The 16711-nt window shown below is 34.7% G+C and overlaps 1 protein-coding gene across 1 annotated transcript; it reads left to right on the forward strand.

Moving 5' to 3' along the window:
* Positions 1–439: 439 nt before the first annotated feature.
* On the forward strand, positions 440–9137 carry LOC128550070 (uncharacterized). The gene is made up of 3 exons (XM_053528103.1): positions 440–469; positions 8394–8452; positions 8675–9137. Exons 1-3 carry the CDS (start codon positions 440–442, stop codon positions 8892–8894), a joined length of 309 nt encoding a protein of 102 aa, XP_053384078.1. The 3' UTR covers positions 8895–9137.
* Positions 9138–16711: the final 7574 nt, after the last annotated feature.

The following is a 16711-nucleotide window of genomic DNA, read 5'->3' on the forward strand; positions in this document are numbered from 1 at the left end:
TTTGGCATTCTCACCGGAGCAGATCAATTATGCCTTGAATGCATAGACGCAATACGCAAATAATGGCGGATTCGGTTTGACCGAGTCTTCATTCGACGTATGAAACTGTAACACCCCTCATCCTCCTGTATCGGCGTACGACAAACCGTATTAGCCATAACAGTGACGAATCTCCAACGATCTGGTATTAATTGTTTGTTTGCGTTTGCCTTTTCATCTTTGGTGCTTTCATTGCTATAATCTTAGTAACCATTTCAACTTCACTTGTTTAAAGAATACAGCTACACATAATAGACCTCTGCATCTTTCCTTGTATTTAATTTTGAAATCTATTACGTTCGTTTTGCAGAAAATTAAGTGCTTTAAGTTACAATTGAACTTGATTGTCTTTTTATATAACATAACGGTCAATTTTATTTTAAAACAGCAGAGAAAGTGGATGGCTTCGCAAGGCAGTGGTGGCAGTTCGGTAAGCTTTTACCAATTTAGAAGTAGATTGGAGTAGTAAGAATGGTTTAATTTAGTGATAAACAAAACTCTTTTATAAACAGTGTCACATAGACATGGACATACAATATAAAATAATAAAATAGGATAGAACCCTTGTATGTTTGCATTACATACAGTGTGACTATCTAACATTCTTTCCTCCTGTTGTTTTTTTTTCTGTATAAATTTTATATAAAATGATTTACATTGTACACGAAGACTACCATGTCACCTGTTAAATCAACTATTTTCAACTGTATTTTCATGCCATGAAGTCACCGATTTGCGTCTCAAAATTCTGTTTCGCTCAGGTTAAAAAGTAAACCATGCAATAATGCATTGTATGTGGATTGTATTCATGTATGTTATCGTACAATTCACATGGACGTTGTTGTTATCAATATGTGAGTTACATCTTAAAAAAATACTACATAAGATGTTTGCGAAAGAACAGTGTCAGTAAACGAGAAACATGGCCAAAATTACTTGAGTTACGAGCAAAAATCTTTGTAAATCTATATTGAAGCTGCATCTGACTGCTTTACGAAACCAATTAAGAAATTAAGTAACTAAACTGTTGCTTGTTTCAGACGGAAACATCAAATATGCAGGCTTTACCAAAGTATGGCATGCGTTTTAGAGCAACAATAAAAAAATTACCCATAAATATTTTCAGTTATTTGCATTTTTTCACTTCCAAACAGTAGGAAATGAAACAAAATTAATATAAACAAAATTTTACGCATCCAAATAGCATAAAAATTATGGCTTAAGTAACGTTGTGATATCATCGCATTGTAAAGTTCAATGCTTGTCACTACTTGTTGAAAACTGTAATAACGCGTCTTACTACTTATTTAAAACAATGTCAATATAGGGATAATACACGTTTCTTTTGTATTAACGTCTGGAGTAGCCCGTGGGAATGGTTGTAACCAAGACGAATGTCGAGTTCACAAACATATCCAAAGGGCGTTTGTAGACGTTAATACACAAAACAAATATATGTCGCTATTTTTTTGCATAGAACAGACCAAAGACTAAGGCATCGGTTTTCCATGTGAGACTTTACGTTTCGCATAGTTTTAATCATTCTGTCATTTAGATACCATTTTCCATTCGAAACCATAAATTCAACAACACTACAAAAGCTGTACTAGTAATTGAGGTTTCGAAAAATGTTCTTATTCTCGTTTTACAAACGTTACATACTCTAATTTTACAATAGTTAAAATAGGTAAACAGGACACAAATTCAAGATAAGAATTTTACATTCGATTATTGGGTACGAACACTATTGCGTGCAGAGGAGTACAACAAGCTTTCAAGATTGATATGAATTCTGTGTGAAATTGAATAAAAACATACCGACTGATACTTCGACAAAATCATTGCATTTTTAAAGTTCCTAAAAACAAACAATCTCACAAGTTACACGCAACTCTATAAATTCACGGTTATCGACAAAAATCGAACCGAAGCTGTAATCCCGTGAACCATGGATGTAGGCGAAGGAAATTATTTGGAGAAAAAAGAGCAGATACAGGTGTTAATCTGTGCATTAATAGTTCCCTGCAAAGCTTCAAAATAAAAATCATGAATAACAGCATGTGAATTGCCTTGTTTGTACAAGATTTTTCTCCCGTTAATACATGGGCTGATCCAGTGAAAAAAAACCCCAGTTTTTACCATTTTGAAAGATTCCAAAAGCTTCTCCCAATACTTGCGATTTAAGGTGTTATCCTTCAATTATTTTGCGTCAGCAAATTTCACGGTAAACACGCGATTCAAAAATATTAAAGAACAAGACCACCACAACAACAATTTTTATGCATCATGTAACATAGAATAGTTTATAATAAGGCACCGCCACAGAAAGTGTGTTTGTACATTCAGCAGTTGCTATACCCGTTTGTGAAGCTGTTTAATCATTAGAGACCGATAAATCAAGTTGCTGTTTATTTTCAGGATTCCCTTCAATGCAATTCTATTTATGATAGGCGGCTTGAACTTATAAAATCTTTCACCACTGTACCTATTTCGTGCTAAATCAAGTCTTATGAAAAGAGAACTGCACGCAGAAAGTGCATTCAAATTCACAGGACAATGCAAACACAACCAGCCGTGTCCAACTGTATAAAACAGTTTGGTTAATTCCGAAAGACACGCATCAACACATCCCGACATGCACCATCAGTAGCCCGATGAACTCCCCGGAAACAATACCAGATAAATTCCCTTGCGAAGAATTAATGGCAAGTTAAGGCCTTTACGCGCGCGCAACGCTCCTTGCCTATCCGGCCCGAATCCGAAGCAAACCCCAAGCAAAACTGTTCACATGTCTTCTTCAAAGTTAATATCTTCCATGAAAAAGTGATTATGGAGATTATTGTAAACCATTTGTTTTAAATCATTATTCATTTTGTGTAAGGACCTGGCTGGATCCTTATTGAAGGTGGCCACCAGTTCAACCGTGTAATCACTATGAATATCGTAGATGATAAGACAAAAGTGTTATGTAGTAATTGTGATGACCATCTAATCTGCCTTCTGTTCCCAAAAATATTTTATATTATATGTGTCATTGGTTACTTGCATTTGATTCAGATCAAAACGGCTGCTGTTTGCCACCCAAAAAACATCTACTGAGTCAACAAGCAATCTATCCATCCTAATATCCATGTGATCATAAAACAATTCAGGCGGCGAGACAACATCCGAAATCCGAAACCACACTAACCTATATCTCAACCCTAAGACAACAACAACAATCCTCTCCAAATTGTGACAATGCGAGATACTTACCTTAACACAATGAGTGAAACCATTAGGGCACCGCCATAGAACCATGTAAACTAAAATTTCGAATTCCGAGTATGTATCAAATTTTCGTCCGAATTTTGGACAGAATCTCTAATATTTAAACAATTTCTGAATTTTATCATATATTCGGAAGAAAAAAATAAAAAATAAAGACAAAATAAGATTGTAGGTTGTTTTGTTTTTCTATATTCATTCATTCATTCTAACTCTGTATCATATCAGCCGATAATGTAAAAATTTCACTATTCTCCTTAATTCTTCATTAATTTTGTACCAGAATACATTGATTATCGTCACAATTCGATAGTCGGTGAATTGTAAGTGATAATGAACGGTTATAATACCTGATCCAGTATCCAGTTATGTCTTAAATAGTACTTGTACAGCTAATTTTCTAATACAGACTGTATTACATTTTGCATCAGTCGGTTTTCTTATCATAATGTTCATTTCCTAAAGATATTTGTAAAATTTTCATATAGACCCCTAGGTCAGTATACAGTTTACTCATACTGAAATACGGTTATGGTACGGCAGGAAAGCTACACTCCGTGCCTTCCGGTGTACGTAGCAGACGATAGAAATGATCCAAGTTTATGTAAAGTATTATGAATTGAATGGTATTATTATAATTCCATTGCTATTTGCTCTAATTGTTATAGTCAAATTTTCTTTAGAAATGTCTATTTAGACTGTGAAATGTACATGATGCCCTTGTGAACACTGCGCCGTAGTGTAGTCATGTTCGGATATAATCCGCCAAGAAAGGATACATTATAGAAATGGACTGAATGTGATGATATAGATATTTAGAAGTAAAATGTCTTTGGAAACTGTTCAGAGGTATGTGCCATTTCATTTTTTAACTATTTAATTAGGGCTGGGATGAAATATTTATGTAAATATTGTAAGATTCAAGAATACAACAGGCTACAGGGGTTACATTCGTTTCTCGGACATGTATTTTAGTACAGCAGACTGGTGTTTTAGTTTTCATAGTGTCTGTGCACATGGCTTAAATATTTTAAAAGATAGATGGACTATTATTTATGCGTTGTGTTATACGTTACGGTTTAATCAACAACACTCCCCCCTGTCTTATTTTCTACAGAAACTAAAATATATAGATATTAATTTCAACTGTTACTACCCATAAAACTGGTAACTAAAATTATATAATATCACAGTCTGCACTAAGATAATCTAAATTTTATAAAACAACACTCCCCATGTTTATTTTCATGAAAAACTAAATTTTATAGACCAATACTCCACCCTGTTTTATTTTCAAGAGAACTAAAAAACTAAAGATAATAATTTCCACTTTTTTGCACATACAACTGGGAACTAAATTTTAAAAACTGCACAGTCTGCATTTATATGAAACTAAATTTTATAGACCAACACTCCCCCCTGTCTTATTGTTAAGAGAAACTAAATAATATAGATGATAATTTCAACTTTTATTGCCCATACAACTGGGAATTTAAATTAAAGATGAGCACATTCTTCACTAAAAAACTAAACAATATAAATAGAATCTTTACCTTATTAAATATTCCATTATCCTTTGTTTGTGTCTTCTCCTTAGTCAGTTATGTCTGTTGTGCTGATTGCATTTTGAATGTGTGACATTAGAGTGCCGAGTGTTTCAGCTGAGTAAAACATGTTTAAGGCACCACTACATTTTCACAAGGAATGTATAATGTCATATATTCTTGGGTCTTTTTTCCAGCACAGGCTGAACCGAAAGATAGTGTCTGTAGTGCTGGCTAAGGATGCATGACACCTTATTTTGCTTTATTTTTGTTTCCTCTTCAATTAATACTTTAAAAATATATGAAACTCACTGCCTTAGGACTGCTACTTTAAATATTAATTTCAATACTTTAAATATATGCAGATCGCTGTTGGTAAACCCACACCTTTATAATTTTATAAATTTTGAATATTATATTGAATATTGAATTATAAATTTTGAATATTATATTGAACACTGAATTGATAGAACTGTTAATTCTGAATTAATTACATATTGTAACATTATCGGATTGTGGTGGTATTTGATGCTTTAGAATGGTTGTGCTAAATTATTGTATTAAACTATTTCAGTATCTAGTCGGAATTAACCAAAATGTTCTTATACAGTTGGACACGGCTAGTTGTACTTGCATTTTCATGTGGAATATTTGAATGGCACTTTTCTGCGTGCCAGTTCATTCATTTCATTATTACAACTTGATGTTGCACGACTCATAGGTACAGTGGTGAAGAGCACATACTTTATGTGTCAAGCCGCCCTATACATAAACGTAGATATATTTTCACAGAGTTTATAGACAAATTCTTTTTATTTTTTGAGGGGTGAGGGGGAGTTTATTTAAGAAATAACCATATCTAGTCCAGGAACAAGAGTACAAGTAATGCCGCACACTGGTTAAAATCTGACAGTTTATAATGCTGCAGTGTAAGACGGTACCATGCTTTCCTTTTGGCATTTGAATAACTGTTTTTAATATGTTTGAGGTATTACATAACTTACGCACACACTGGCTTACAGTTATATTTGGATGTCATATAATTCTAGGGCGGTGCCCAGCTGTGTTTAAATGTAGTTGTCTTTCGGCTGACATTTCGGCATCATGGACCGCAGGTTTGCACTCCCGTATTTGATAATACCATGTATTTTCACTCTAAATACATTAACTGAAAATAATTGATTAGAAGCTAACTTCGGACGCCTGTCTGTTAACAGTAACTTGATTATCGACGGAGTTTTTTCTTTCTTTTTCTGGCGTTCAGGAGTTACTCAGGTGTTTGTAAATTGCTTCAGTATTTCCACGAGATGTCTTTGTGTGATTTTAGTGCATTTCGATGCATCTCTGCTTGGTTTCATTCGTTTAAAGGCAAAATCCAGTGGTGACGCACACTGTGTATAACTGAGAATGGGACCTTGCGAACATGTTGACATCTTCAGGGTGTATGGTAATTTAATACAACGTGCGGTTGTTTCCGGCAGCTGTTCACTGTTTGATTCTAATTGGATAGTACTGTATGCTTTAATTCTTAATATATCAACTAAACATTTTGATTAGATACTAACATTTGACGCTTGCCCGAGTTTTTCTGGGAGCCTACTACGTTGTGTGTAGTTATGGCGGGTGATTGCATGACTTGCGAGCACACTGAATTACGGATGTGTTTGGGGGTCGTATAATTCTAAGACGGTGCCCAGCTGTTTTTCAATGCAGTTGTCTCTAACTGGCATTTCGGCTTCATGGACTGCTGGTTTACACTCCCGTATTTGATAATACCATATATTTTCACTCTAAATACATTAACTGAAAATATTTGATTAGATACTAACCTCGGACGCGTGTCAGATTGTAGTGGCTTGGTAATCGACGGGTTTTTATCTAACGTTCCGGAGTTAATCAGGTGTTTATAAATTGTTTCAGTATTCCAAGAGGTGTCTGTATATAATTTTATTGCATTTCGATGCATCTCTGCTTGGTTTCGTTCGTTTGGAGGCAAGGTCGTGGGCGCTTACATCTAGTAATGACGAACACTGTGTATAACTGGGAATAAGATCTTGCGGGCATGTTTACATTTTTAGGTATATGGAAGTTTGATGCAACGTACGGTTGTTTCCAGCACCTGTTCACTCTATGATTCAAATTAGATTTTACTGTATGCTTTATTTCTTAATATATTAACTAAAATTTTTGATTAGATACTGACATTTGATGCTTGTCTGAGTTTTTTGGGGGTCAGCTACGTCCGTTGGACGATATTTTTGCCGGGATAGTTTTCCAAGATCCGGAACATGCTTTGGTAATTGGTTCTGCTTGATTTTATGTTGCGGTGTATCTCTGCGTGTTGGAGGGGCGGTTCGGCGCATTTCTGCTTGGTCCATTTTAGTTCGGGCAGGTGAGGTTCGTACGGTATGACTGGGGGTCTGGACGAATGGGTGATCTAGAAGCTTTTGGTCGTTGAAATTGTTTAAATATTAGAGATTCTGTCCAAAATTCGGACGAAAATTTGATACATACTCGGAATTCGAAATTTTAGTTTACATGGTTCTATGGCGGTGCCCTAATGGTTTCACTCATTGTGTTAAGGTAAGTATCTCGCATTGTCACAATTTGGAGAGGATTGTTGTTGTTGTCTTAGGGTTGAGATATAGGTTAGTGTGGTTTCGGATTTCGGATGTGGTCTCGCCGCCTGAATTGTTTTATGATCACATGGATATTAGGATGGATAGATTGCTTGTTGACTCAGTAGATGTTTTTTGGGTGGCAAACAGCAGCCGTTTTGATCTGAATCAAATGCAAGTAACCAATGACACATATAATATAAAATATTTTTGGGAACAGAAGGCAGATTAGATGGTCATCACAATTACTACATAACACTTTTGTCTTATCATCTACGATATTCATAGTGATTACACGGTTGAACTGGTGGCCACCTTCAATAAGGATCCAGCCAGGTCCTTACACAAAATGAATAATGATTTAAAACAAATGGTTTACAATAATCTCCATAATCACTTTTTCATGGAAGATATTAACTTTGAAGAAGACATGTGAACAGTTTTGCTTGGGGGTTGCTTTTGATTCGGGCCGGATAGGCAAGGAGCGTTGCGCGCGCGTAAAGGCCTTAACTTGCCATTAATTCTTCGCAAGGGAATTTATCTGGTATTGTTTCCGGGGAGTTCATCGGGCTACTGTTGGTGCATGTCGGGGTGTGTTGATGCGTGTCTTTCGGAATTAACCAAACTGTTTTTATACAGTTGGACACGGCTGGTTGTGTTTGCATTGTCATGTGGAATATTTGAATGGCACTTTTCTGCGTGCCAGTTCATTCATTTCATTTTTAAGACTTGATGTTGCACGACTCATAGGTACAGTGGTGAAGAGCACATACTTTATGTGTCAAGCCGCCCTATACATAAACAAGGAGACATACTTCACAGAAAGTGCTGTTTGTACATTCAGCTAGTTGCTTTACCTGTTTTGTGAAGCTGTTTAATCATTAGAGTCCTGATAATTTCAAAAGTTAGCTTTTTATTTTTGCAGGATTCTTCAATGACAATTCCAGAACATTCTGCGAGTACTGGTAATAGTCCTCGGTATCAGTATGTAGATTTTATTAACTTACTCATACATAAACTTGACTGGAAATATATTTAAGCGGGAGTTATAAGTATTCCTGTATTTTCAAGCTAATATTTAAAAAAATGTTTATTAAAAAGTCACCTGTTTCAAACAGCATGAAGAATTATGATAAGTAAATTCTACAGATAGTGTTCATGTTTTTACTTTACATTTTTACATATAAATAGTACTATTATTTAAAGATTTAACCGGCAAGCTCGTCCATACAATACAATAGACGATGAAGAGGTGAAAGGTGATCAATACAATCGCCCGTGGGACGGCAGAACCATACATGCAAACCGTTCCGCTCAGGCACGGTCGGCGGGCACACTGTCGGGGAGTGTACGTGAGGATAAAAAGGAAAAGAATAAGGGACTGAGCCGGTCAAATACAACAGGAAGCAGAAGTACTAAATTGTAAACCAAATGTCGCACATGCACAGAAGACAATATTGTATTATTAGGACAAGGATGCATATAGCTGCTCAACATCTGTACAGACTAATTTTATTTACACCACACAGGAGACTTACTTTTAAAAATAGTTTTGTTTTGAAAGGAGCAAATCTACTGCAAACTGTAATGTTGAATCTTATTCATCTTTTATTTCTGTATTTGATCTGTTTTGTAAATTATTATAACTTAATGTAAACCTGGCACAATCTTTCAATGTTTATGAACGCTTTGATATATACATGTATATTTCTGTTGTCATATAATTAACAATAATGGTACATCTGTTATAAAAGATTCCGTTATGGGCAGGTCACAAAATATCTTACATGAATTTAAAAAAGAGGCTCACATTGGCAGCAATAAAATCACCTCATGTTTTAAAATTGTATTTTCTCAAACTGATCTTTGGAATGGAAAAATATATTTTTTCAAAGTACACAGACCTTGGTTCATTACAAATTCCATTTTTTGAAAGATTAGAAAATGCCACAACACCCTTAAATCATAAACAAATTCAACGTTAGATATACATGTACGTATGTATGTTTTACTTTGGGTATTTGCACAAGTTTATCTTATTTTCAGTTGTTAGTCCTCTATAACATTTAATGTAAAATTATTTGAATTACAATGTATTACTAGATTATCCTGTTGCCTCTATGCCAAGCCAGAGAAGAGGGCGGTGGCAGGGGAAGAGTTTTCAGTTCAAACCAGATGAATACTGCTATGTCATATACTCGCTTTTGTTCATTTAACATGCCACTTAGGAAGGGTCTGTCTATAAGTTGTCTTTTGGCGTAATTTCGAAACGACTTATGGCAAAACGTATCGAAAACAATTTTGACACTGATAATGTTATTTACTTTAAAGTAAAAATTATATGTAAGTTCATATGAATGAATTATTTATAGGTAATCTGATTTTGGCTACTGTATATTCGAAGGAGAATGGCACTAGTTTGTTACTTCTTTGACTCTTAGACCCACAAATATCACAGGCAATGTTTTCAAACAAGGTCCATTATACCAAAAATTGTTTTGTCAAAGATGTTATGATGATTTGAAAAAAGAAACAGAAGTACTTAGATATTTTCGATCAAACCATTAAACACAGAATAATTTGGCAGTTATAATTTAACACATATACATGTACCTGAACATATTCACATTACATGGTGTAATTTTTATGCTTAATATGTTTAGCTAAAATTCTGTCATATTTCATAATTATGTAAACATTACGTTTTAACTGTTATATCTATGATTACAATATGAATATAATTTATCTTACATCACATACTTGTATGAATACACAAAATCAACATGAGTTTTTCATCGTCATTTTCCTTAATTATCTGTATTATTTGCATCACACTAATCGTAATCAGTCTTTTGTTCTGTCATAATTATTGTTTGTCATTGTTATCAAATTGAACTGCATATTGTATTATTATCTTGTTTTAATTTTTTGATATGATAAATTAGTAATACATTTGTATATATTGTAATTATTAGTTAACGTTTGAATAAACTGATGATATTCTATATAAATATATAAAACGTTTTTTAGTACAATTTGCCTTACCCAACAAAATGTCGCTTTTAGTGCCATATGAGCCAATGATTATGAATATTTTGTTCATGCAGTATTGCTTACTACATTTTCTCATTTACCGCTACAAGAACCTCATGTTTTCATGCCTTCATAATAGTGACCATTACACTAACTTCTTACACATGATTCAAAACAATGATACTACGTCAAGGTAACTAAAACCTCCGCGCTAAGCTCAATGTTAGCGCAGATCTATGGATCGCGGGGGCGTATGCTCTTCGTGACGATTTAATAAAAAAACATTCTAGCTGAAATAATTCGTCTTCCGCCTCTGATTCAAGTGAGGAAGTTGACAGTTATTTGCGGAGAACAGGTTAGTACTGGTACAGAATCTAGAAACACTGGGTAGGTTACATGTCCGCCGTTACATAACTGAAATCCCAAACAACAAACAAACATGGTAGCGAAAGCACTGTAGACAAGAATTTCTCTTTGCAGATGAAACTTTTCACTAACGCAGAACTAGAATTCCCTTTTTTACAAATTGTCTGCTTATTAAAAGGAGGACACGAGTCGTTAAGTTCTTGTTACACAATTATTTCTAACTTAAAATCAAAAAGTATATTTGAGAGCATCAAGAATCCTGATTGCATTACAAGTGTATGTAATTCACTTACTAGCAAACTGATTTAAAATAAATATTGTCTAGATAAGTACACATTGTGAAAAAATACACCTTTTACTACGTATATTTATTTATTCCATAAAAAGAATCAGCCAAACTTCTAAGAAGTATTTTACTGTATTTTATATAAAGGAATGCATTGTAAGATACTATTGTAGGTCCATATCTATTAACGTTTTCTGTCTGAGTTTAAAATATGTAGTCCCGCCATTGTTTCCAACAAACCACAGAAACAAAGATCCACTGTTGAAAATAAACACTTGAAAGATACGGCAAAACATAGAAACATTGCAAAACAAGATAGCGGTAAACAGAAGGAAAAATTGAATCATGACAACAAAAAACAGTCTCATAACAAAAATAATTCAGTAAAGAAAAGGGACCAAATCCAGTCTAACAAAACCTCAAGCAGCGTCAAAAAAAACTTGACAGCCCTGGGCATCAGCAAAACATATGCAGAGGCCGTTCGAAACGGGGAAAAACAAATCCAGCCACCAATATATCTACGGAAGACGCCGGACATGCTAGTGACAGCGGTGAACAAACTTCTGTTAGAAACGAAAAAAAAAAAACATATGAAAAAAGAAAGGAATCAGGCGATTCATCCGCGTCCAAAACAAAACAAACAAAAAAACAACAAAAAATAAAACATGGCGGAAACAGAAACGGAGGCTCAAACAAATACAGACGGGTAAGACAACCGTTCTAAATATATCATCTCGAAATTTGACAGATGACGAATATATTTAGCTCGGTAAAGAACTCGGTTTCTGTCCTAGAACTAAATCGTCAACAAAATTAAGTTGGCGGAAGAAACTTTTAAATACATACGTCGTTTACGTTTGAAAGACTATTTCTTTAACGATGATGAAAGTTCAGTGAGAAACCCTTTTCAGGATAAACCATTTTTTAACAAAAAAAAAAAAATCCTCATTTACACCTCCCACTAGACGTGATGTATAATTAGACTTTTATATTCAGGCGGTGACACAGGAATTATTACGTAGTGAGAAAACTACACGTTTATTTAGTAATATTTCTAAGTTGGAAATGTCTGCTTTACACAAGTTAGCCAATGATAATAACATTGCGATAAAAAAGGCAGATAAATCTAGCACAATTGTAATAATGAACAGTGATGATTATAAAAATGAAGTAGAGAGGCAACTGAATGATGAAAAGTACTATGAAAAACTTAATTTTAATCCATGTGAAAAAATAAAAAGTGGAATTCAAAATTGTATTAAGGAAATTGAGAAACACTGCCAGAGAATCAGTGATGAATTTGACATTTTCCCAAACGAGTTACGCATACCCCGGGCCAGTTTTATGTATTGCCCAAAACACATAAATCTCATGATGAATCGCTACCACTGGGATATCCAGGGAGACCCATTATATCTGGATACAACTCATGCACAGAAAATATTTCAAAATATGTTGACTTTTTACTGAAACCCAGACTGCAGAAACTACCATCATACGTAAAAGACACAAGGACTTCATGAATAAATTGAAGAATATACGTCTCCAACCTAATTCCTGTCTAGTAACCCTGGATGTGTCGTCTTTATATACATACATCCCTCATGATGACGGTATACGTGCGTGTAAATACTTTTTATCAGAAGATAGTGGTATAAATACACTGCCTGATGACGATATTGCCAAACTTATTCAATTAGCGCTGGAAAACAATCATTTCCAATTTAATGGCATAAATTATCTACAGAAAATTGGCGTGGCTATGGGCAGTCCCATGGCACCGTCGTACTCATCTTTATTCATGGGAAAGTTTGAAGAGGATTTTATGAAATCTTTAACCATAATTCCAGAGGTATGGCTACGGTTTTTAGACGATATTTTCATGGTGTGGAATGACTCACTAGAAAATTTAAAGATTTGTTTTGATATCTAAATTATTTCTTATTCAAATGTACTAAATGCATATATCAGCTTAACGTTGCGTCTAAGTATATTGTAACTTGACTGCGTGTTTGGTATTTTGGTTGCGGGTTTACCCGCTACCAAAGTTACAAGTGTAATTCTGACAATCATATAGCATCTTTATTTTATTCCAAATCACTTCCAAAGGATGTTCCGCATTGGATGAATTATCAATGATCAAGCAGTTCTGATTCAACCTGTATCCATTTACACTGACCATTTGAATTACATAAGATCTATCAATGATAAGGTTTTCCAGCCCACGGTTACATCACAAGCTGGGTCAGGCAAAGTTCATCTAAGATATGAGGCACATTTGTATATTTTTTAATTTGTTTCTCATTCATGTATATTTATAGATTGGCATTTAAACAGAAACTAAATCTAACAAAACCCGCAACCACCAGAAATCTCAAGGCTTTGATTATCCACTGCACAACTTCAAACATGAAATACATGTAGTTAGTTTCCTCTAGACTGGTTCCCGTCCCTATGTTTGTTCTGTCATATTTCTCATATATATACATGAATTTTCTTCATTAACAGTGAAGTAACTCCAGCAGGTTGTTTCTGTATTGACATTTTTATTGCCCCTGGCTCCGAACACAGACTGGCTAAGTTTCCTTTCACAAATTGCGGAGGTAGTAATCATTCCAGTGATAGCTCTAGTTTTATCAGAGGAACATTTGTTTCCATTCAAGAACTAGAGGATGATTCGACCATTAGCTGTGACTTGTCAATCTTAATAGGATGAATGTCTGTAGTGGGTGGATGACACCTTCTGTTTTAGAGTGAAATGTTAAGGTCAGTAACCTTGAGACTGAACACGGTTCCAGTCAATAACTTGAGAACATCTGGAACTACAATGGTGACAGTTCATTCAATGATTACCAGACGATCTCTTCTGGCCTGTGAATCCATGGTCATGTAATGATCAAGTCATGTCGGTAGAATTCCATGTCTACCAAAACATTTTTTCAATGTTTATTGTATCGCATGACACAACCACAATGGGACGATATGCAGACTGTAACTTTAAACCATGCGGGTTTACGGTCATGGTCAACATTGGAGGACAAAGATCAGTTAAAACAAGGTCAAATAAGCTGTTTTAGCTCACCTGTCAAGGGGAGCTTTAGTGATCGCCCGTCGTCCGTCCGTCCGTTCACAATTTCTTGTGAACACGATAGAGACCACATTGTGCAATCGACTTTAATCAAACGCAACTTGTATATATTAGGCATAATATCTCCGTTCCTTTCGAAAACTGGCCAGATCCCGCCATGGGTTCCAGAGTTATGGCCCCTTAAAGTGTCAAAATTGCTATTTTGGCTTGTAAACACGATAGAAAACACATTTTGTAATCAATTTTAATCAAACTTGCACACAACTTGTATTAGCATAATATCTCGGTTCCTTTCGGAAACTGGCCAGATCCCATCATGGGTTGCAGTGGTTTGGCCCCTTAAAGGGTTATTTTGGCTTTTGCAGAGTTTTATCGGGCATTATACATGATTCGACAGCTTATATGTTTACCAGACTATATATATATCCGGTACATCATATAGTTCTGCTTCTGCTCTGGTCCAACTACTAGTGTGCTTGTTAGCATGTATGCATTTATAATCCGTCAGTGTTATGTTTTAACTACTATGAATGTATATCAAAGAAAAGATAGGGTTTTATTAGTTTTCACCGATATATCTAACCCCTTTTAAGTTTTGTTTCGTTCAGTTTCGCAAAATACCAATACCCACATACTTGATGTTTTGCGAATCACGAGTTTCATCGGACTTTATACATCTTTCAACAGCTAAAGTTTATACACGGTTCATGTTATTTACTATTATATATTGATTTTAAAAATTTTAATTTGATTTTTTAAATTTCCCCCGTATGGTGCCCTTCTTTCCGTTTCGTTTCGTTCCGTTTCGCAAAGTAACAATAGCCCAAGTTTGCAACTAGGTCATGTATCTTCATGATTCCAAAGCCAAGTTTAACAGGTGAGCGATATCGGGTCATCATGAGCCTCTTGTTTATGTCTAAAATTAATGAAGAGACGAAGTGTGTGGGGAAACAAGTTTTTGTGTAAACTACAACCTAGTTTTGTTGGAAAATGCCTTTTATTTAAAACAGTGCGTGGTTTGAAATGTCATGCAGTAAAAATTTTAAAGTGCAATATTACTGTACTGAACAGAATTTTAGACATCTTCCAAGTAATACAAATTTACAGAGTTGTCAAACTTTAGGTGTTCGATCTCAAAACTATGTTACAAACAACCATACATTGTTAATGGTTACGTTGCTAAGGGTTAATAAACGTATACAGTTTATCAAGTCTCGTCAAAACTGTACGTTGTAAGTTGCTTCTGTCCCCACAGCGCATAGTTGGTGGCTGCTGCCACCAGTGTCAAAAAGAAATGCTTTGCAGTTTCAAGACTTGATGTAACCCATTTATGTCAGAAAAGTACTTGCAGGCATTATGTAATGCACTTGCGTGTGGCAAGAAATGGAGTGGTCACAACTTTAACAGTGCACAACAATAAAATTTATTAACTTTGTGTTCAATACACTTCTATATTTTGTTCAAAAGGTAAAGATAAAAGAATCTAGTCTTGTTCAATAGCAGTTGTTCATCGACAAACAAAAACCTTTCATTGCCAGGTTTGATAAAATGAAAAAGATAAAGCTATACAATGTATTTCAATTTCTTCATTACTTCTGTTTGCACTCTATGTCCTGACATCATGTGTTCTTGACAGTCTAACAGAAACAGGCAAACTTTGTAACACCTTATGAAAGTTTGGAAAGAAAGTCAAAATATTCCAATATGTGAAAGTTTAAAGGAACAGGATTTCCTTGAACTGACATTGAAAAAATCTAGGCTATGTTTCTAATGTGTACAATACTTATCAATTAAAAAAGTCAGGAATGTTTTTATTACAAATAAGCATCATTTTAATAAGGAGTCGTCATTAGTTAAAAGACACACCCGTAAAAAATATGTTTACAGATCTAACTTTTTTCCATTCCAACTATTGCTAAAAGTCAGTAACTGTTTTCTTAAAAACATACATGATATATGATGATATTATTATTCATATTGTTTGTTATGTTTGTTGATCAAAATAACATTGTCTGTTTCAATTTTAGGTTATTTGATACACACCTGTATTTCAAACTATCAATATCATAATATAAGAAATACATTAAACACTATGAAAACCGTGATTCGTCATATCAATGAACCTACCGAACTGGCGTATACAGTTAGGTTCGATTAAATTAGGATACGAAACGCCCGTGAAAAAGAACAAGATTTCTGGTGGTTCTGTCTTCGAATATCACCATCAGAAACCATTTGCACCCTCAGATAGATGAAATACATTAAACTGGTAACATAAATGTACATCCGCAGGGATAATTACCAAGAAAATGAGGCCAAAATATAACGGGCCCCTGCGGCAAGTTATCATCGCGGATATGGCGTTTTTTTTTATATAAAAAATTGGGAATGAATTTTTTCTTCGGTCCTTTTTCAAGGTTTTCCCGAACATTATATGTTAAACACGTCATATACATAATGTTCTGATCTT

Source organism: Mercenaria mercenaria, chromosome 2, assembly GCF_021730395.1.
Source record: "Mercenaria mercenaria strain notata chromosome 2, MADL_Memer_1, whole genome shotgun sequence".
In the NCBI taxonomy this organism is placed as follows: domain Eukaryota; kingdom Metazoa; phylum Mollusca; class Bivalvia; order Venerida; family Veneridae; genus Mercenaria; species Mercenaria mercenaria.

Coding starts and splice junctions, on each gene's coding strand:
- LOC128550070 (XM_053528103.1), top strand. CDS start 440: ATGGCTTCGCAAGGCAGTGGTGGCAGTTCG. Junction 470..8,393: donor AAGGCAGTGGTGGCAGTTCG/GTAAGCTTTTAC, acceptor TTATTTTTGCAG/GATTCTTCAATGACAATTCC. Junction 8,453..8,674: donor GGTAATAGTCCTCGGTATCA/GTATGTAGATTT, acceptor TATTATTTAAAG/ATTTAACCGGCAAGCTCGTC.